Here is a 21,015-nt window from a genome sequence, read left to right as displayed (position 1 = left end):
AGCCCTGTGTGTCTGTGACTGAGGCTACAATCGGAATAGATAATAACTTCATCATCAAATCCGCAGAGGATACAAAAATGGTAAAATTGGTCAAAAGTCAGCGACAAAGTCTCAGTCAAAATGACGAGGGGCAAAAACTGGTCCCTCCCGCGAACGTGTGACCTTGAAATTTAAGAAGGGTACGATACATTACAATGGTAATGCAGCGGTGCTGATACTACAGCAGCCTCCAACATAAGCAGCCTCCATACTGCTGCTGTTCCCTCCTCGCCTGGCTCACACTGTAGCCTCTCCGCCCCTCCCCCTACACTGTGTTGCCATGGTAACACTCACACTGAACAGTCAGGTGTGCTGATGCTGAGGGCGAGATTCCGAGGCTGTTACTCGGACTGCAGGTGTATTTCCCAGCATCCTCTGGCTTGACCCGGAAGATGATGAGGGTGCCATCGATGAGAATGCGCACCCTGAGCTTCAGATCACTGCGAACAGGAAGCAGACATGTGTCACAACATGTCAGTGAAACACGCTCACAACAGGACAGATCTGTGTTTTTTTTTGTTTTTTTTTTTTTTCCCAAAAAAATACACGGAGGTGCCATGAGAGAGCAGCAGAGAGTCAGAAAGCAGGCAATTTTGAGAGGGCTTCAGCAAACAGAGTAGTCAAATAAATCTGCTAATTGCCATAATCGCCCAATGTTACAGCCCTCGTGTTTTCTCCCTTGCCACCATTTCAAATGAAACACTCTAATGAAGAAGCGCATAATCAGTTTGCCTTTTTGAATGGAGAGCCCAATCCGCTGCTTCCCATGTCAATACAATGACGTAATCCAACGCTTTATCATGCAACGGAAATGAAAGTTCAACTAGATTTAGAATATTCATCTTTGAACCAAATTATATGTGATTCTCTCATGCATGTCTCGTCCATTAACCGCAATAAATCACAACTACCGACCAAAAAAAAACAAAAAAAAAAAACAGATGTATAAAATTAGAGCGGACTTGAGGGTAACACACTTCAGCGCACTTCCTCTTTGAACGTCTCCGGGACGCTTGTTTTCGCTCTGCCAGTCAAAACTCCATTCACTTGTTCTCCTCTTCCACTTGTTCTGTCTGTCACTTGTTCATTGTAAACCCTCTCAGCCTCTAAAGAGCTGCTCTGGGGAGCCCACAGAGATCCTGGCTACGCTTCAGATCATCGCTGCATGAGAGGCATATGATGACACAAGGACTGAGTCATGTGATACTGTCATCTGAGCGTGCTAACCCGCCTGGCACGCTCCAGACGGACCCCTGCTAGGCCCACTCTTACCGCCTCTGGGGCCACAGCAGGACGGGCCACTGACACACACATTATGCACATGCACACGCACCTACACAAAGGCACACAAACACGCCCACACCCGACACAAACAATGTCACTCACACCACAAAAGGCTTTGGCATGAAAGCGTCAGACAGCCAGCGGGGCGGTGATTTAACTGCCCGTGAGGCTAAAAGGCAGGCGACCTGACGACTTCACATCACCCGAGCGCTTTTCCGCCGAGCAGCGTAAACATAAACGGGGCATTTACAGTACAGTAGTGAACTTGATCATAACTTTACTTCTTGAAGTAGACGTTATCCTCTTCCCAAAACCAGGTGTAGGTCAGGTTGCCGGGATATGCCTCTGCTTGACAGGTGAAGAGTGCATTCTGGGATATGTTTACAGTGATGTTTTCTGGCGGCGAGACGATGTATGGAGGCCCTGCGAGAAACAGGAGAAAGTGTTTAGCACCTTGTGCACCCATAAAAGCACTCTACTGTAATAAAAAAAGTACTATCAAATCATAAAAGACGATTGTAACACACGCAGGCCGACTCTACTCCCACTTAAGGGAATGCAGACTTCTTTTTCAGGAACGGATCAGACGGGGTGAGAGAGCGCACACGGTATGCATTATTTACAATATATCACGACAGCCTGATGTGAAATAGAGTGAGCAGCCGCGGCTATCGTAACCTTAATAGTAGCTACTGTTGGAGCTAATGCATACTTCACATTGTAACCTTCTCCTCCCCTGAGGTTGTGCAGGTTGCTCCAAACTCTCAACAAAACAGCAGAAGCCATGAGAGGTAAGCTGTCTTTTATGAGCGGGCCCAGATACAAGCCTCCTGGTTATTTTCCTCTCAGCGTGCTTGGCTTTATGCATCAGGTGGGACTACTGAGAGTGCCGCGTGGCTGTCTCACATAACAATTAAAAACAGATCACGGGAGCGAGAATCATGACTCCTCAGATATCTGCTTGTTATTGCTCTGGGTATGAGTCTTTACGTCACTTTGCCTTTTTACCTTGCACTGCTTTCTCGTCGATATTCAGCCAAACAAGTTGCGTGGTTACCATACTCATATTTTTTTAAATATTAAAGCAACCAAGACTTCATGGCATGCAATACAGCATTTGTAAATGTACAATAGGTGTATTTTTTCTGTGTTTGTGGTGTGGGAGAACATGCATGCACAGTATCTGGATTAAAGAGAGGCGTAAACCCTCTGCAATGCACTCAAAGATGTGAGGGGCTTCCTCGAGCTCATCCTCTTTATGGACTTGTGCATATTGACTAAAATAGAAGTTATCCTCATCCTAGCATGAGGCCGAGGCGCTCAGCTGCTCGTTAAATACACACACGGTTAACTTATCCACTGCTTGCCATACTGGGAGAATAGGAGCGCACCGAGGGCTGGTATCACCACCATCTATCTGATCTTTGTCTAGCAGAGAGCCAAGTTAATGGACCGGAGACAGACAGTGATGTTCTCACAGACAGACCTTGTTGTACACACACACACACACACACACATACACACACACGCTCGCTCGCTTGCAGATCCCCAGACAAAGCTATTGACTGACTGATACAGACCCAGAAGGAACGCTACATGCATCAGTTCAGAAAGCTGCATTGCTCTGTTGCCGGATGCCGCCGAAGTCTAAATAATGAAAATAACGGCCTACTTTAGCGATTCAAAAGCAACGTTTGTAGGTATGAGCTAGGAATCAGAGCACATAATCTGAACATTTTCTTTATTTATTTCATGAACAGGTGATCTGGACTGTATAAATAAGCCTGTAATAAGCACTTACTGACAGCCCTCTTCGTCTAAAAGGCATTATAGCGGCCTCTCAGTGGAATTGCTCGGCATCATTATTCCATTGACTGATTTCCTGTGTGACTGATTCATGCTCACAGTACCTTGAACCAACAGACGGGTAGTGTGGAGCACTTCTCCCTGGTCACTGTAGGCTCGGCATGTGTACGCCCCTCTGTCATCTCTAGTGATGCCAAGGATGGTGAGACTGCCATCGTGTACCTGTGGGAACATTTGCAAGAGGACAAGAGGATGAATATGAGAGCTGAGTAATACTGATCATCAAATTTCGTCGAGTACCTCCACTGCAATATAAATTACAATACAGCATAAAGGCAGATTTTCAGCAAACAAGAAACACTTTTATAACTACAGTTACAATTCTGATTTGGCTTTTATCCAAAACAACGTGCAAATTAGATTTTTATACACCTCAAGCAAAGATATCTTCAGGTTTTTTTTTTTTAATCATAACCTGTGCATGTTCCTTAAGATTTATTCTTTTTGCATGCAATGAAGGGCTATTTTGCAATGTAAAGTTTGCTGTAATTTATGGGCCAGAAATTGGGCTAAGCACTGGAATATCATAACTGTAGCCTCCTGTGATGTGGAAGCTGAAATAGTCAAAATCAAAACAGCAACTTTTGCACATCTGAGTCGCCTTAATGCAGGCGCACGTGGACAAAATATGACAAAATGTAAAAATGAAGGTAACCCCTGAACAATGCTGTAACTTCCTGATTTTCCACAAAAAATGAAAGAGACGTTTCCGTCATGGACCTTAATCAGGCATAGAAATTGACATAGAGCGATTTAATTTAATTATTTTTAAATGTATTTATGCGATTGACTGTGATAATTGTGCAACCCTCAAAATGCAATCGCAGATACATTTAATATCATCGACACAAGTACTGCAAGCCATGTTTCAGGCTATCAAAGATACTGTAGGTATTATAAATAGAATGCCTCTGCTGGCTGTGAGAGTCTTGACTAAAGAGAATAAAACAAACACTTAAAAGTCATCAAAGTGTCATTCTTTAATTAACTCAGAATCCAGTTCCTGCATGAGGTAACCTTGGAAACATCTGACTCTGTGGAGCTGTGCGTCCCTGTGCGGAGGCACTGATGAAAACCAATAAGTGGTGAAGAAACACATTAACCAAACCTAATAGAAATACCCTCATAAATTATGCAACAGGTTGTAAGGCTCTGTCCATTCAAGTCACACACAGCTGTAGCCTGTCCATTCATCTTACTAAGAGGGGAATCTGCCATGCCTGCAGAATTATTCCTATTTATCTGTTTTTCAAATGTTTTTAGCCGAGAGGGCTCGGAGCTTGCAGCAAGACCCACCAAAACAGTATTTAGCTCCCGTCGGTCTGTTGGTAAACTGTATTATCGCTCTATCACAAGATTAGGGCTTTGTGCACGGCTGCTACAACATACAACACATGCGGCAGGCTGAAAGCACATACAGCAGTTGCTGTGACAGACCTCTCAGACAGTAACCTTAATGGCAGCTGATGCAGTGTAATGGTTGTCAGTCTATTCCAGTACTTTCTGTGCAATAGGTTATACTCAATCCGAGCTGAGCTAGAAAAAGATTAAGCCAAAGGAAGAAGACGGAGGAGGAGGAGGAGGAGAGGAAGAAGGCAGTAGATGAGGAGAGAAGGGACAGAAGTGGAAAGTAGATAAGGGGGAGGTATTAGACGAAGAGAGGAATCTCAATGTGCGAGACGCTGAAACAACCACAGAGACTGAGATTGGGTTCTCAAACAGCAGGGGTTGCTGAGAGAACGACAAGGATTCCTCCTCCTCCTCCTCCTCCTCCTCCTCCTCCTCCTCCTCTCTCTGTCTCTCTCTCTCTCTGTCTCTCCCTCTACTCTTGTCTGTCACATTCCTCCCTTTCTCCATGGCATCTCCATGGAAGTGAGCATGTGGGTGAGCAAACATACCCACATGCTCACACACACACACACACACACACACACACAAACACACACACACACACACACATACAAACCGAAGCTGTCTCCTCACCACAAGAAGGAGCTTTCCAAGTCTGAGGCGGTTTGCTTGACCGTGTCTGGTTTTCATGCCTACTCCTACCAAACGCATATCAGGCACAATTATAGTGTGAAGTTTTATGAATGGGTGAACGGGTAAGGCGAGCTGATGAATGCGTCGCACTCTGCGTCTCAGTGTATACCGCTGGAGCTCGCGAAGTGAGGCATTTGGCCCTCACTACTGATATTCATTTTTCGTGTAACATTCATATTAGGAGTAATGTAATATTGATGCAGTAGAGGGAGATTAATAATGCATTGGGATGTCGTCTGATCGTTTACTAAGGCAACTGTGTTAAAAAGAGGCTGCTGTGGGCAGAGATAGTGAGGTAAGGAGGAGGGATGAAAAAGAGGGGAGGAAGATGGGGGAGCCTCTTAACCCAAACTGTGACACAGGAGCGCTTCTGTGCACCGCTGCCGCTTGCTGTACACCGTGTTACACAGCGCCGACAGCAGACTTCTCCATATCAGCGAAATAAAAGGACGTGGAAGCATGCAGAGAGGGAGGAGGCCTATGAAACGGTTACTGACACTAACTAACAATAACTGGAATATTAAAGGAATAGTTCATTCAAAACACAAATAGATATATTCCTACTTAACCCTTGTGCAGCCTATCTGTACTGATAGTTTCTCTGTGATTTACAGAGACAAAGTTTATCTATCTAATTTGTACTCCTTGGAGCAGATAGATACAGATTACCAGTGTTTTTGTTTTTTTGTTTTTTTTCGGCAACAAACAGTTCCCAGTGGAACTCGGGGCTGTGGATTATCCCAGGTAGGCCAATCTGTGTCACTGTTTCTGAGCAGAGCTGTTGCCGTTGAGTTGTTCGCATACGCACACATTTTTCGTGGTTTGAGCTCCGTAAAATGAATGCCCACCCAGCCTCACTGTATTGAAGTGCTGGGAGACCAGGGAGGTCGTGACCAACCAGAAACCTCACCGAAAAACACAAAAAATCTGGATGGACAGATTGTACTTTAGGGACAGGTGGGAAAATAACTTTATCTTTATCTTTTTATAGATTTATTACAATCCAATACAAATGTTCTGCCATAAACTTTTATGATTCCCATAATGCTCAGGTTTTCTTTTTGTCACAGTAACAGAGGTGTTCATTCAGTTCTATGTTTGGCATTGAGCTCATAGTTAGTGATGCTGTTGTACTGGACTGCATTTTATTGAGAGGTGTTTCCAATATTCTGTCCCCCCTCATGTATATAAAAAGGGAGGACAAAAAATTAGAAACACCTCTAAATATAATGTAGTCCAGCACAAGAGCTCTGCAAACTACAACCTCAATAATAAACAAATAATTTCACCTAATGAACATGAACGTGAGAGTCGTTAACTCTCATGAGAATTAACAACAGCACCCAAGGCCGTGAATTTACGGCCACTGGCATGCAGCGCGGCTTGTGCAAGTTAAGACATATATGAATATTTTTATGAACAAATCATTGCAGATTTTAACAGACAAAAATCCCACATCTTAAGTCAGAATGTGAGCCACATCATCATCGACACATGAAGTTGAAACATCTGACCAGTCTTGATGAGTGAACAATGATCACAAGAAATCCCTAACAAAGGGTAAGACCACGACAACACCACTCTGTCCTGCTATTAAGTGGTAGAATATATACACACATTCATTTTTCTTTGCCTCTGCTGTAAAAGAATAAGCACAGAGCAACTCATTAAACAAATGAATGTAAACTAGGTCATTTTTGGGACAATGAATTCAGTTCAAAATGCAAAACTATGAACTACGAACATGAACTAGTTCATTTTAATCTGTGAGAACTGAACTTTGAGCTGGCTGCGTGAACCTGCACAACACTGGCAGTAGACAGAACAAGTGATTGAGAAAAAGTGAGACTGGCACCAAAATCAGATGTTTCTCATCGATGTTTTCTATGGCAGCAAAAAAAAAAAAAAAATGTGTTCCCAAATTCTATTGTAGCTGTTTTGGAAATATCTTGACATGACACTGCACTGTGTCTGTGTTTGGACAGTTATCGACAGGAATAACAAAAATACACCCTCAAACGATAAAATGGGCTCAGAAATGCAAGGTGCATTGGCAAAAAATCTGTTTTTAGCAGTGTTGCAATGTTTTAGGGTGGATTTTTCTTTTATGTTGAGACATTACAAACACGGCAGAGGTGCCAAACACTGGGTCTGCTTCTCTACTCAAAGGATTTTAAGCTTCCTGTAGCCTGACTGACAGACCTCTCTGCCAATCACAGCCTGTCGCCCCATCTAACCAGTCAAAGGTGTGTGGCTGCAATGCAAACATGTAGATATCTGTTTTCAGTATGAGTCAAATGGCAGGTTATAGAGGCAAAAATTATAACTCAAGACTCAAATGTGCATTGACCACTTTAATGAAGCTTTATTACAGGAATATTTTAGCAGCATTAAAGTATAATAAATTAATATTAACCTGGATGAAGTAACATAATGTATATTTTTAATTTAAGTGAATCCACCGGATCAGACCATTGCTGCCCAAACATTATTAGTAGATAAGTCAAAATGACGGACATTATTTTTCCTTACCGAATATTTTGTGTTGGTTGCAAGCTCCTCCCCCTCTCTCAGCCAGCTGATCATTGGTTTAGGATTTCCCTGGGCGGAGCAGCTAAGCAGAGTGTTGCCTCCTTCCTTCGCCTCAACATATTGTGGGGGCGTCGTTGTAAAAGTGGGCGGGGCTGTGGAAAGATGAGAAACAAAAATAATAAAGATTAAAATGCACACTCCAGTAAACACCGTGACCATCATATGGTTAAATTAATGATTTCTTACAGGTAGTCTGACTTGCTTCTGGTGTTAAACTGTAAATATATTTTATTCGGTATCAATATCAGTCTTAGCATGCAGTATGTATATCAGTAATATCAGTATGCAGCTGTAACACTGGTGGTGGAAGGGTGTATTGAGTAAAGAAGACGCAAAATCTAGTATTGTGTTTATGTTAGTAATAAATGCATATCCTTAATGTGTTAATGCATCATAACTAAACTCAGATTCTATTTCCTAGATTGGGTCAAGTGCCAACAGGGTTTCAAAATTCAGTTTAAATGATAGATGAGCTTTAATGCTGACATTCCAGTTCACAAACTCTTTCAGGTCTCACTTTGTACATTTGGTTCTCGAGTTTATTTCAGGGATGAGGGTGGAGGGACTCGCTGAAAAAGGAGACAACCCTTGGGCATAAGTTGTTCAGATGGTGGGTGGTGTGACTGCCACAGTTTTCTGAAACAGGCAGACACCTGGCTTGACAGGGTTTGGTGCGATGTTTCCCGCACGCTGCTGTTTTTTTTTTTTTTCTCCAAGCATCACATGGAGTCGAGGAATCATCAAACCTAAATAAGCCACTTACTGTGTGAAGCCAACCATTACATTTTCGACTGATGCTTCAGAGCTATACTAACACCCATATGGAGGCTTTTCATCTATTTCAAGCTTAAAAAAAAAAAAAAATCTATAGCAAGTAGATTAGCGAGTCGCAAGTCCTTAGCCAGCTGCTCTCGACGTTTTAAAGCAACAGTTTGATAAACAGTGGCACTCTTTAGTTTAACTAAAGAGAGAGAGAGGTGTCACTGCACAAGTGGGTCACTGCTTGCTGCTGGGAGGATTGCTATGCCTCAGACTGCACGCAAGCACCTGGCATAAAGTAAACAAATAGCCCAATTAGCACTTTTGGACATCTGCCTGTCCATACTGCCCTCTCACTCGCCAAACCACTCATAACTTTGTTTGATAGATTAATGGAGATGGTAATAAAATGCATGATTGGTTTATGTATCACTTGGTGCCGCGGATCCTCGGGTAATTGATGGGTCAACTATTAAATTACATGCATTATGATGCTTTTTTTTCTCTGTGCAGTTCTTAAGAAACATCCTCATGCAGCATCAGTGCCATGCATTGCCACTGTGTTGTGCTGCTGATGTTTCCAGTCATTTTCTATTCAAGGAACAGTGCCCCCAAAATACAACATGTATCTTTTCCCACTCGCCCCCCCAGTGCACTGCTGTAAACACATTTTTAAGAGCAGGAAAAGCGGCATAATGGTGACGGGAGGAGAGGAAGAGACAGGGTGCCGTGTGATGTGTTTAAAGGGGAATAGTGATGACAGGCTTTATTCTGCTGTTGGTACAGAGACATCAGTACACACTCAGTCACTTTATCAGGTCCACCTGCACAGTCTAATGCAGATCAATGCAACAGCTCTGCCATAAATTCTGCCTCGAAAGTTTATAATGTTAAGTTTTTGTTGACATTGTGGAGAATGTGTCAATTTAATTCTGTGTTTATTACTGAGGTTGTAGTTTGCAGAGGTCTTGTGCTGGACTATTATACTATTATATTGAGAGCTGTTTCCAATTTTTTTTCCTCCCTATTTATTATACATGAGGGGGACAGAATAGTGGAAACACCTGCCAATAAAATTCAGTCCAGTCCAACAGCACCACTAACTATGAGCTCAGTGCCAAACATAGAAGTGAATGAGCACCTCTATTACTGTGGCAAAAAGAAACCTGAGCATTATAGGCATCATAAAGGGAAACTTTATGGCAGAACTGGTGCATTGGATTGTATTACCTTGCACAGGTGGACCTGATAAAGTGGCCACTGAGTGTACGTGTGATGAGTATTTATGTATGTGCAAATCAGTTGTATGCAGTCTAGAAATGAAGTTTCCACTTATTATGACAAAACTATATTGAATATGTGGCCAATGTAATAGTTAATCTGTGCAGTATTGATGCATTTATTGCAGAATTAGGGTTTAGGGAAGAGTTTATGGTGCTCTTTTGACACATGCTAACAAATGTGTCCCTCCTGCAAAATTTGACAGGGCTGTAAATAGTGTTATTCTTGAACAATAGATTGCACCCACGTAATCAGCCTCAGGCTACTGTCACTGAGTTTACTAACTGCACATAAGAGACAGATGTTGATGGGAATATCATTAACGAGGGGACATGTCCATCAGAATTTTAATGTTGGCATTGCGAAACAAAAAGGTCACATGCACCTTCTTCATAAGGTGTAACTATATAATTTAAAGAGAGTAATTGCTTGCACTTAGCAGTCCAAGTTACCCTTCCTGAAAATAACCTGGCTCTGGCTTCATGTGAGCTCTCCTTATAACAATGTTTCCTGATGTTTTGTGGGAATTTGCATCAGATGACAGCAACTAAGTGGCACACACACGCAGCAGTCATAGCAGCAAGCACATTGGTCAACGAGGGAGTTGTTTCACACCATCAGGTACGGCACATCACAGAGGAAGTGTCACCGTGCTCGGGAAACATGGGAGTTGTTCCACAAAAAGTGAGCTGAGCATCAAATTCTTGCCCTACTTACTGCAGCTCCTCATGCATTCTATACATTATATGCAGCTGGATACACGCTCCTCTGCAGACCACACACTACACCAGCCCATGGCCTGGATACGACCATAAAATGTCTGGCCTGTTCTCTGAAGCCTTCCTTTCTTTTTTTATTTCCTTTTCGATCTAAGACCGTCTGCGTCATCTTTGCTCTGAAGAGAAGACATTTAAATACACGGCTGATTTCACTTTATGAGCCTCAGACGTTTTAAACAGTCAGACAAAGAAAGCGGAAAGAGGTACCGAAGAAGACTCCCTTCCTGTTCTTTCCCTGTCACCCTCCTCAAGTTGTTCAGTCTCTGCGAAACTCTTAGTATCATGTTTTGGGTTGAAGAGAAGGGAGAGGAGTAAAGGAGGCGACGGGAGAAAAGTCGAGTCAGTGAATGTTAACTGCCCCTCCGTCGCAGCCAGCCACCCAGCACGGCTCCCTTTCTCTCGCACATAAATGCACACTCTCTTCTTTGGTCTTTCAATATCTGAAAAGCTTGCTGATCACTAAGGGAAGGGAAGGGGAAAAGGGAGGAGGGGAAAGAAGCAGAGAGGAGCAGAGGAGAGGAGAGGAGAAGAGAGGAGCAGAGAGGAGAGGAGCAGAGAGGAGGAGAGGAGATTATAGGAGAGGAGAGGAGAGTGGCCTTACTGTCTTTTCTCGGGCACAAGGCCTTGCCATCTGACACCTGCCACTGACTGGGCATGAATTCCCTGTCCACTTGGCAGGAAGTTAAGGGCAGCAAACAGGAACTCAAAGGAGGAGTGTATGCAAATTCCACCGGCCAAAGGAAATGGCTGCCCTTAGTGTCTGTGCGGAGGCCAGGCGAAGATGGCACCTGCTCCCCTCACAGACACCCATTTAGAGGACAACAGTCACATAAAGTCTAAAATATCAATTCCCTTCACAGATGTCTAGACACCGAAACAACCAGTGCTGATTGCTTTGCTGCTCTCCAGTGAATGCGACACTGTCTTTAAATGTGGATGACAGCCACAGGTTAACAAGGCACCAAAATAAACACACTGTTTGCGCGTGCATCCTCCTATATGCAGGCACACTTCATCCGCTAAATATGCCTAGTATATACGAAATTCAGGGATATTATTAATTCTGCTATAACCCAGACAGCTCAGTCATTGTTGAAAGGCCTGTCAGGAGTGGAGAGCAGCAAAAGAGAGAGAGAGGGAGGGAGCCGCTGGAGTTAAGAGTGAATACTGATGAGGCAAGCTACAGAGATGCAGTATGCCGACACAGGAAGACATTCAAACGAACACGCACACACGCACGCGGCAGGCGCACGCACGCACACACGCACACAAACACACACAGATGTTCGCGGACTCCAAACGCCTAGAGAGCGTGCAGGTGATGCTCGGTGGCGGAGTATGACCCAGCAGACAGAGCTCTCATTTAGCCGCAGCCAAACACACATCGTGAAATGCTATCATGTCAATGTTGATGTAATGTGCGATACACAGAACACAGTGTAGCGAGTGATTCACGGTGTGTAGTGTACAAACACACCCTGCACACATACACACACCCACACAAGTCCTGCATTCATAGTAACCATTTCCATAGAGCAGAATTGTTTTCTTTTTATTCGGAGGTGATTATGCGGCGGGATGGGCTTTGTGTTTCGCGTACAGTGCAGTGCAGCTTTTAACCAAATACAACAAACATTTCCCACTGTAAAACAAACTGTTTGCAGGGTCAAATTGAATATGCATATGACTTTGACAATGTGCTAAGTTCACAGACCAAAAATATACATGTGAATGAAAAAAAAAAAAAACAGCTATCTTACATGAGAGACCTTTGTGCTCTCTTATAGAAAACCACTACTTTTGGCCGGATATATTTTCTTCAAATGGCTGTATAGAAAATATTCCTCCACTCAGGCTATCCAGACTTACCCAGCTAAGAAATGCAGAAGATGGCAATAATACCAGGAAATAGAGGGGGGAAAAAGAGAACTGCCAGATGAATTTGCTGCAGCTACTTTACTGCGTCTTTGCCGCAACCCACATCTACAAACAACATGCATTTATTCAATTACACCTACCGCACAACAACTGGAACAGCTTAATACAATATCTGTCTGCAAAGTATCTGAACAAAGCCAAAATAACAGTCCTCATATGAAAGCGATAAAGAGCTTCATAAAGCATCGCTGTACAGTAGCTGTAGTGTCTGGGGCTCCACAACAATGTAAAGACACACTCCATGTAGGAGTTTCTGAGCCACTGGGGCATTCCTGGGAAATGCAAAGGTGCAGATTTTTTTTTTTTTTTTTTTTTTTTCCGCCTGGTCATCACTTTGATAGCTTTCAAACTATCACAGACGAACCCTGCCAGAACCGCCTTAAACAGGTCACAATCAATTCTCTCCTTAACCGGTCTCTCGCTCCTTTCATCCCTGGACATGTGAAAAGAAGCTGTGAGAATAATCTAAAACAATGTCTAATGGCCACTTATTCAAATTGACCCGGTAACGACTTGAGGACAGAGGACCATAAACCCTCACCAACAGAGAAATGTCTGACAGGAGCTGAGAGCCAACGCTTCACACTTTACAATCCATTTTGAAGACAGCAGGCCGTGCAGACATGTGCCTGCTGACATGTCTGATGTAAAAGTTTCAAGATGAAGACGTCATCTGGAAGCACCAGCACAAAAATCAGCGTTATGAACATCAACTAAAACAAGATGGAAATTAGGTGGTGAAAAATATTGCCATAAACTTAATAAATACATAAATAATAAATAATAAATGAATGAATAAATAAATGAACAAATTAATAACTACATAAATAAGTAAAATGGAATTTTAAAAAAAATGAAAACCATCTTATCCAGTAAATTAAATGGCCTACAATTAGATTAAAATATAGCCCCTGGGTGAAATCTTTTTTAGTTTTTGTCTATTTGTCATCTTGACGATGTATGAAAATGAATTCTGGATGGAGAACTTTTGGAGAACTCATTAAAAAATAAACACATTTTCTTTTCCTTTTTTTAATTTGTGGTAAAACGAGAATTGACACTAACAAACAAACGTGTGTAAATAAGTAAACTACAAAAGTCACACGGAGAACAAAAACTGAAATTGAAATGAAAAGGGGGATCAGAAGTTAAATAAAAATCAAAACTAATAAAAAGAAAAAAATCCTGTTCTGCCCTGTGAACATTTATGGTATTTACTACACGTACACCACCCTCCCACGCACATACAGTACACAGTCTGACAGACCAGAGAGCGGCTGCAGTGGGAAGGCGTGACTCACCATTGACTGTGAGGTGCACCCAGCTGCCGTTGTGGAAGGTGTCGTACTGTTGCTCCAGCATCAGGACCCTGCACTCATACCAGCCCTGGTCCTCAGAGCGCACTGGGTCAATCTGCAGGGAGGCCTTCCCATGCAGAGAGGCTCTGCCTGCAGAGGGGAAAAGCAACACTGAGTCAGACATCATCCACTCCACTACTGTACATTCTTGTTTTTCTAACCTTTATTCATTCAGGGAAGCTCGACTGAGAGGGCCTGCTCTTTTCCAGCAACACCCTGCCGCCCATTCAAACACACACGCACACATTCACACCTTGGAGCTGCCTGGTAAAGCCACTGTCTCTCACTGTTGGCCGCTGAGAAGCTGCTCTGTAGCAGCTGGGGGGTTAAGTGTCTTGTTTGAGGCCATCTCAGCCTCAAGGAGCGGCATTACCCATTCACCATCCCCTGCCACATATTTTCCCCCTGACTGGTGCAGAGGTTTGAACCTGCAATCTTCAGGGAACGATGATGCCGTTTGTTGTGTGCACCCCATTTACATTATTTTACAGAAGCAGCTTCTAGAACAGCAGCGAAAGCTATCAGGTGCCATTTCACAGCCTGAACAGCTGCACCACACAGCAGAGACATTTGACTGCTATTCCTCAAAATAAACTTGCATATATGTATAATGTTAGGTGATGAGGTGCAAAGGACAAGCTGAACGTGAACTCTCCTTGTTGCTGGTAAGGGTCACAGTGGTCTGGAGCCTATGCCAGCACTGGATTGAAGGCAGGGAAACACTCTGGGCAGGGTGACAGTTCATCACAGAGCTCACACAGACAGAAAATCACCCACAGACACATTCATACGTTTCGGCAATTTGGAGTCCACAGTCTCCCTGAATCCCCCAGCCTCCGAGCTGCAGGAGGAAGCCCACACAGACACAAGGAAAGCATGCAAACAGAAAAAGCTGTGGCCTGGCATCAAATATGTGAGGAAACTTCTATTATTACAATTATTGGTGGTGTTTTTTTTTTGTTTTGTTTTGTTTTTTTGTCAAACTTGGAGTCAGTATCACCAGATGATTTTAGAAGGGTTTTAAGATGATTTATGAGATGTGAAAACTCATCTTTCTGATATGAATTCTACCAAGTTTTGCGACAAAAGCATTCTTCTTGTGAAACGATGAACAATATTCAACATCTAACAGTTAAGAAAAGCGTTACAACTTTCACTGGGAATTTGAACAGCCTTGTTAGGATGACACCAAATATAAGGCCATTCTCTGCTATCTTTGAGTGGACTCAGGTGATTATTCTGTGGACTCGGTTATTCTAAGCGAGCCATTAGGCATTCGCTCTCAGAAAAAGCAAGGACACGGTGCAAGATGAATTCCGACAGCACTCTTTATCCTTCAGCGCTCAGGATAAATAGATCGTTTCTATCAGCGATGAGATTGGTGATAAGTCAATCACACTAGAGATTCACCTCAAAAAAATTTAATCTATGCATACCCACTTAATACTGACACACACACACACACTCCTGTGTAAACACATGTGGGTTTAACAAATACAATATTAATGCAACCAATCAAAGTGACGGTGACTAAAGTGATCCAAAATGAAAATGACTGGATTCAAATTCGAGCTGTTCCCCAATCCATACTATTTCACTTCACTATGACCAAATTCCTAACTGGACTGGCGACAGGCAAGCTGCCTATCAGTCTAACAATTGATGGACACCATTACCTGGGGGGCCAATCCTTGATGCCTGATGAGGCAGCTGGATTAAGAATTTGGTGTCAGTGCTGAAAAAGACCCCCCCCTCCCCACCTTTTTTTCTGCAAGGCTCAGGATAAATTGGAATTCTAAAAGGGGAGAAATCACAAGGGATGAGAGAAGTTTAGGAAAGCAGGCATGGTGAAATCTTCAACGGCTAAGCTGTCTGTCTCAAAGCCTCCTGCCCGCTGCTCACATGGCTGCCTCTGACAGCCCAACAGACTAAAACGCTCGCTCCCGCTCTGTTTGACGAGTGTTCTGAGATGGAGCATTTTTCCAAACTTTGATGTGTAGATGTACTGTAAGTACTGTTGCCTGTTACTTCTGTTTGAGTGTCAGGCAAATATATTGATGTTGAGGGTGGGCTGAATTGCAGCACCGGCACTGTATATAGATGCAACAGACAGATACCCTGACCCTGGGATTGCTGCTATACTTGGGGTAGAAAACTGACGTCTTTTTCTTAGCAGAAAATCAATAAAGCAAAGGGGAAGAGAGAAGAGTGGGGACTGCAGTCTTGCAGTAAAAAGGTAGCGTATCTTTAAAAAGTCAGGTCTATTTTTGCCTGGGCGTTGAAGTGCTGAGTGGGGTGGGTGGTGGCGTGAAGGGTAGGGATCGACCTCGGCTCCTATTTGTCAAGGAGTTAGAGGGTTGTGCTGTAAACAGAGTTAACAGTACTGTATCCACGTCAGGACCGCTCCCCCCTGGGCATACGCTACTTACACACTACAGGATTCGAGCAATGCTGTTGGCGGGGAAAACAGAGGAGTTAACATGTAGCTCAAATCACATCAGGTTTTGTTGGATTAGACAGCTTTAAAGAGGAAATTCTAAAGGTCTAAAGTGACCAAGTTGGCAGACAGCCTGGAACACGAAAAGATGTTAAAAATACATCGAGACAGATAACAAACAACAAACATTTACTCCCAAAGAGCTAGTATGAAAGGAGGCAAAATGTCACAAAAATGAAACATGAGACTTCCATCAAACCTCTGGTTTAGATTAGCACTGTATCACCAATGCAAATTAAATATACCTGAATATTGGAGTATGAGTATGAATATGGAGTTAATTTTTCTACAAGCTAACATGATAGTTCACAAATTGTGCAACACTGGATGCAGAATAGCAGGAATGTTAACCATGGTAACACGCTGTATACAGGGAGGAAGCAGTGCAGGGAGAATGAGATGCTTTTTGACAATAAGACTATTTCAGAAAAATAACCATAAACACATTCCACCTTTGACAAGTTCAGCCTACATTCTCATTAACATTCTGGTTTGAAGAAGCACAGAGTTGAACTGAAGAGGATATTGTACATCGACGCTCCATATTATTAGTGTACACTGAAACTGAGTTGGTATTGCCTTACATACAACAACGTGTGATTTTTGTGCAGGCTTTGATTGAAGACGGAGCTACGAGATATGATTAGTTTGTGAACAGCTCATCCCAAAACGGGAGAATTCGACACTAAAACTACACAAGCTGCATTTCATATCTGAATTATTGATTGCCTCTTTGCTTGAGTGGGTGCAAAAATAGCCGTTTTTAAATGTTATAATTTCCATATAGCCACAGGACAAACTGGATACAATTTTTCATCTAGCTGTTATTTAGATGGGGAAATACTTAGCTGTACTGACTAAAAAAATCCCTGCATCTCTCTGGGAAATCTTTTACAATAACAACGCAAAATGAACATAGTGGTGGCCTACTAACAGTTAGGGCTATGGAGCAAACATAACAACTCAGTAAAGTTCAAGGACTCCGAGAAATCAAGATGCGTTGAACCCGGACGGCCTCTGTGCCCCTGTAAACTGCAAAATGCAATCTGCAGAAATCTCATCTCCACCGTGAATATATTTGGAGTTGTACATAAGTACAGCCAATCTACTCCCTTTTGGTAGCAGCTGTGTGACGGAATGACAGTACATTTACTCTATTCACCGATATGAATTATTTATCATTGAGGGGATGAGAATTCATGGGAATAGCCCTGATGAACTCTGAGACTGTACGGGCCCATTAAGTGCCCCACAGAGCGTCTCATAAACTACAGCCCAGCGTCAGCTATTATCACACTGTCACCGTGCACATGCTATCCCCAGAATACACTTTAATCTATGTGATGAGAGTGGGCATATTCATGTTGCATCTGTTCACTCGTAATTCCTCAACAGTGGACTTCACGCCACATGGCGCAGGCCCACCCGGGCCCAAGTGAACCGGGTGGAATGCGGCGCTGTTTGAAAAGCCCTGTTCGCTTTCAGCCTGCTGCTAGTCGGGGGGTTACAGCAAACAGTGAAACGCTCCAGCAGCTGCAGTATCTACAGTAGCTTCTGTGTGGCGAAAGGAGCACTCCCTTGGCAGCGAGTCGCTACTATAAGGCACCGTTGCACTGAGGACCACATGGACACATTTAAGTGCTATTTCAATATGATTTGCACCATTTTGCACCATTTATGCAACATTTTTCACCTGAAAAATGAAATATGTGTTGTGGCTCCATTTTGAACACCGCAGCGCTGATGGAAAGTTGTGCTGCACATAATGGAGCATGTGACATTTGTACAAGCTACGCCTTGTCTTTACTTTACAGTATATTAGCAGGTCAACAAGGACCTCTGTGCTCAGTTAAAGGTACACTGTGTAAATAAGCGATGATGTTTAAACAAAGCTCACACAAACATAGAAATAAGATGGTTGAGTGTGCTATGTGCTTTTTCAGTGTTTTTGTCCGTTGAGCCTGAGAGGTTTTCACTTAAATCAAACCCTGGGCATCCCTGCATACTGCGCCTTTAAGAGGTGGGCAAGGGAAGGAATAAGTCTGACCCATTTCTGACGGCTCATCATCTTAGCGCAAAAACGGAAGCAGCACCAGAAGAACCAATTTCCCGTTTTAAGTACTAAAGGCAGTTTGAGACAAAATGTCTATGTTGTAGTTCCCGGCCTAGAGAGGGGATTATCAGGTGACGAGACGATGTGAAGAATGCAGTATATCATCATGTTTCTACTTTCTGTGATAGTCTTAGCAACCTCTAGGATTCCTCTAGTAATTAAGTGACAAAACCATAAGAGCATTAACATATTTTTTACTGTTACAGTTCAGATTTTGCCAATCATAGCTGACCGATATGTTTTATAATCACTGTTCAGGATGTCTGATGGCCTTTAAAGCTCTGTGTTAGCGCCACGTCTGATCTGTGCTGCATTGTCACTGGAGTGTGTACAAGAGCATGTATGTACAATGCAGTGGTAAATTGCTGAGGCACAGTTATTTATTTCTGTTGCCTCAAAGGCTGCAGATGCTGCAGCAGCACTGAACGCCATGTTAGAGGGGAAAGAAGTGCTGTTCAAGAACATGCCAGGGAAAGTTTGCACAGGGGGCCCAGTCTCTTCCACAGAACATAAACGGGCCTCAGTGTGCTAAACCTTACTCAAGACCGTCAAAGAACCATGATGGAGGCAAACACACTGGATCACGCTGAAATGGCAGGTTAATCTCCTTTCTGAAATAGGATTGGGAGGTAAATGTATATAGCACATTAACACTGCAATGCATTACACCGGCTGTCAGAAATGGCCTTGCTCTCAGTCACAAACTAATAATTAGGTCTGCAGCGGTGAAGAAAATCTATAGACAATAATGGAAATGTTTAGAAAATTAGGACAATCACACAGAGCCCCTAACAATACCTCATCAGGATACTGCCATCTTTCACGTATGCCATATTTCCCAAATGCACACAGTTATTGAATACATGTATTTGTGGAGTAGGGCTGGGAGATAATCCAACATTATAGTTTACTGTTTGTCAACGAAATTGAATCGTGATAATGCGGTGATTCTGGGACACACAATCCTGCCGTATAAATAGATGATAACTGGTCATTTTATTTAAAAACTGACAAAATGAGGCATATTATTTGAAAATTTCAGTTTTGCCTGACATGACACCTAACGTCACCTAATCCAGCAACCATTTGGTTCAACGGGATGTGATTTTGCACAGACCTACATGAGCCACATCGAGACAGACAGATAGATAGATACTGAAACACATTCTTATGATTATCATGGTACATATCGCCGGGCCCTAATGTAGGGTGATATGTGTGGTGAGAGTGATATGTGATACGGGGAGGTCCTGTTGTGTTTCGTTTTCGTCTAATGTTTATCAGTATCTACTGTGAAATTCTGTTGTCAACATGTCTCCGCTGCCACGTCACCAAGACAAAATCCTGTGGATTTACTGTGCTTGGCGATTAAAGTGATCGAATTTGTGATTCACTCTAAGTCGCAGCCAAATATCCATTAACTCCAACGTTTTTAACTAAATCCATCGCCGACCAGACAGCCGAACCTTCACGGTCCCGCTCCGCTCTCTCCAAACTGCATTCATTAAGGTTATCCACAGCTAGATCAGCAGACATATGAGGGTCTTACCAGTGTACTCTGGGTCCACATGAGGAGGGTAGAAGCGGAAGTTGATGAAGAAGGGAATAGGCACTCCAAACTTGAACCACTCCACCACGTAGGGGGGCTGCTGGCCGTCCAGGGGAGGGGACACGTCACACCCCAGGATCACGCTCTCTCCAGCGCGCGCCGTCACAAACCGGGGCTCCTCTCTCACTCCGTGGGCACCTGGGAGGAGCAGGAGGTGGTATTCAGTGCAACCAAGAAATGTTACCATACAGTCTCCGAGGTAGTGTAGTCTTGGCTTCAAATTCAATGGTTACATGAATTTGAAGCAATGCTGGGTACAGTTTTGCTTACCTTTCTCCATTTCATATGACAAAATGCATGCTTTGGGTTTTTTTGTTTGTTTGTTTGTTTGTTTGTTTTTGGCTGCTGGTCAGATTTAGGAAGCATCACTTTGGGCTCTGGTAACTTGAGGGGCATCTGTCATTATTTTTGACACATGACAGATGGAATGACTGATTGATCAATAAAACAAATAATCAAAAGGGGAATCGACAAAAAAATGAAAATAATCGTGAGCTGTAGCCATATTCCTATGTTAGATTATAGGAGAAGCTGCAGGAATTTGTCTCAGTGAACTTATAGAACATAATATAGCCTAATACACCAAGAAGACATCAACCACAGTCAGGTTATGTAAAACAAACATCACACCCCTCCCAGAATGAAAAAATAGGGGAAAAAATACAAACTAAATATATTACAATGTCAGGTACATTTGAAGAAACTTCATCACATACATATGACACCCATGACCTAGAATGGGATGGCTGTGCTATTTGTCAGTGGTCAACATGCACATGGGTAAACCCTTTAATCAAGTTTCCTCATCCTTCCACAGAATGGTCTCCTCTATCGTCATCTGTCACCTGCATCTGTTG

At 43.1% G+C, this 21,015-nt stretch overlaps 1 protein-coding gene across 1 annotated transcript in view; it reads right to left on the bottom strand.

Annotated features, from left to right (window-relative positions):
• igsf9ba (immunoglobulin superfamily, member 9Ba) overlaps positions 1 to 21,015 on the bottom strand; it is a 64,391-nt gene that overhangs the window by 22,599 nt on the left and 20,777 nt on the right. Inside the window, exons 2-7 of the mRNA XM_030067420.1 lie at positions 20,099 to 20,296; positions 13,883 to 14,029; positions 7,765 to 7,916; positions 3,234 to 3,351; positions 1,605 to 1,746; positions 334 to 479 (exon numbers count right to left, since the gene is read on the bottom strand). Of these exons, the coding sequence (XP_029923280.1) occupies positions 334 to 479; positions 1,605 to 1,746; positions 3,234 to 3,351; positions 7,765 to 7,916; positions 13,883 to 14,029; positions 20,099 to 20,296 (903 nt within the window). The remainder of the gene's footprint in view (positions 1 to 333; positions 480 to 1,604; positions 1,747 to 3,233; positions 3,352 to 7,764; positions 7,917 to 13,882; positions 14,030 to 20,098; positions 20,297 to 21,015) is intronic.

The sequence above is a fragment of the Myripristis murdjan genome, chromosome 13 (assembly GCF_902150065.1).
Source record: "Myripristis murdjan chromosome 13, fMyrMur1.1, whole genome shotgun sequence".
NCBI classification, from domain to species: Eukaryota; Metazoa; Chordata; class Actinopteri; order Holocentriformes; family Holocentridae; genus Myripristis; species Myripristis murdjan.
Note: the sequence above shows the minus strand (reverse complement) of the source record. Positions and strands in the feature narration are given on the sequence as shown.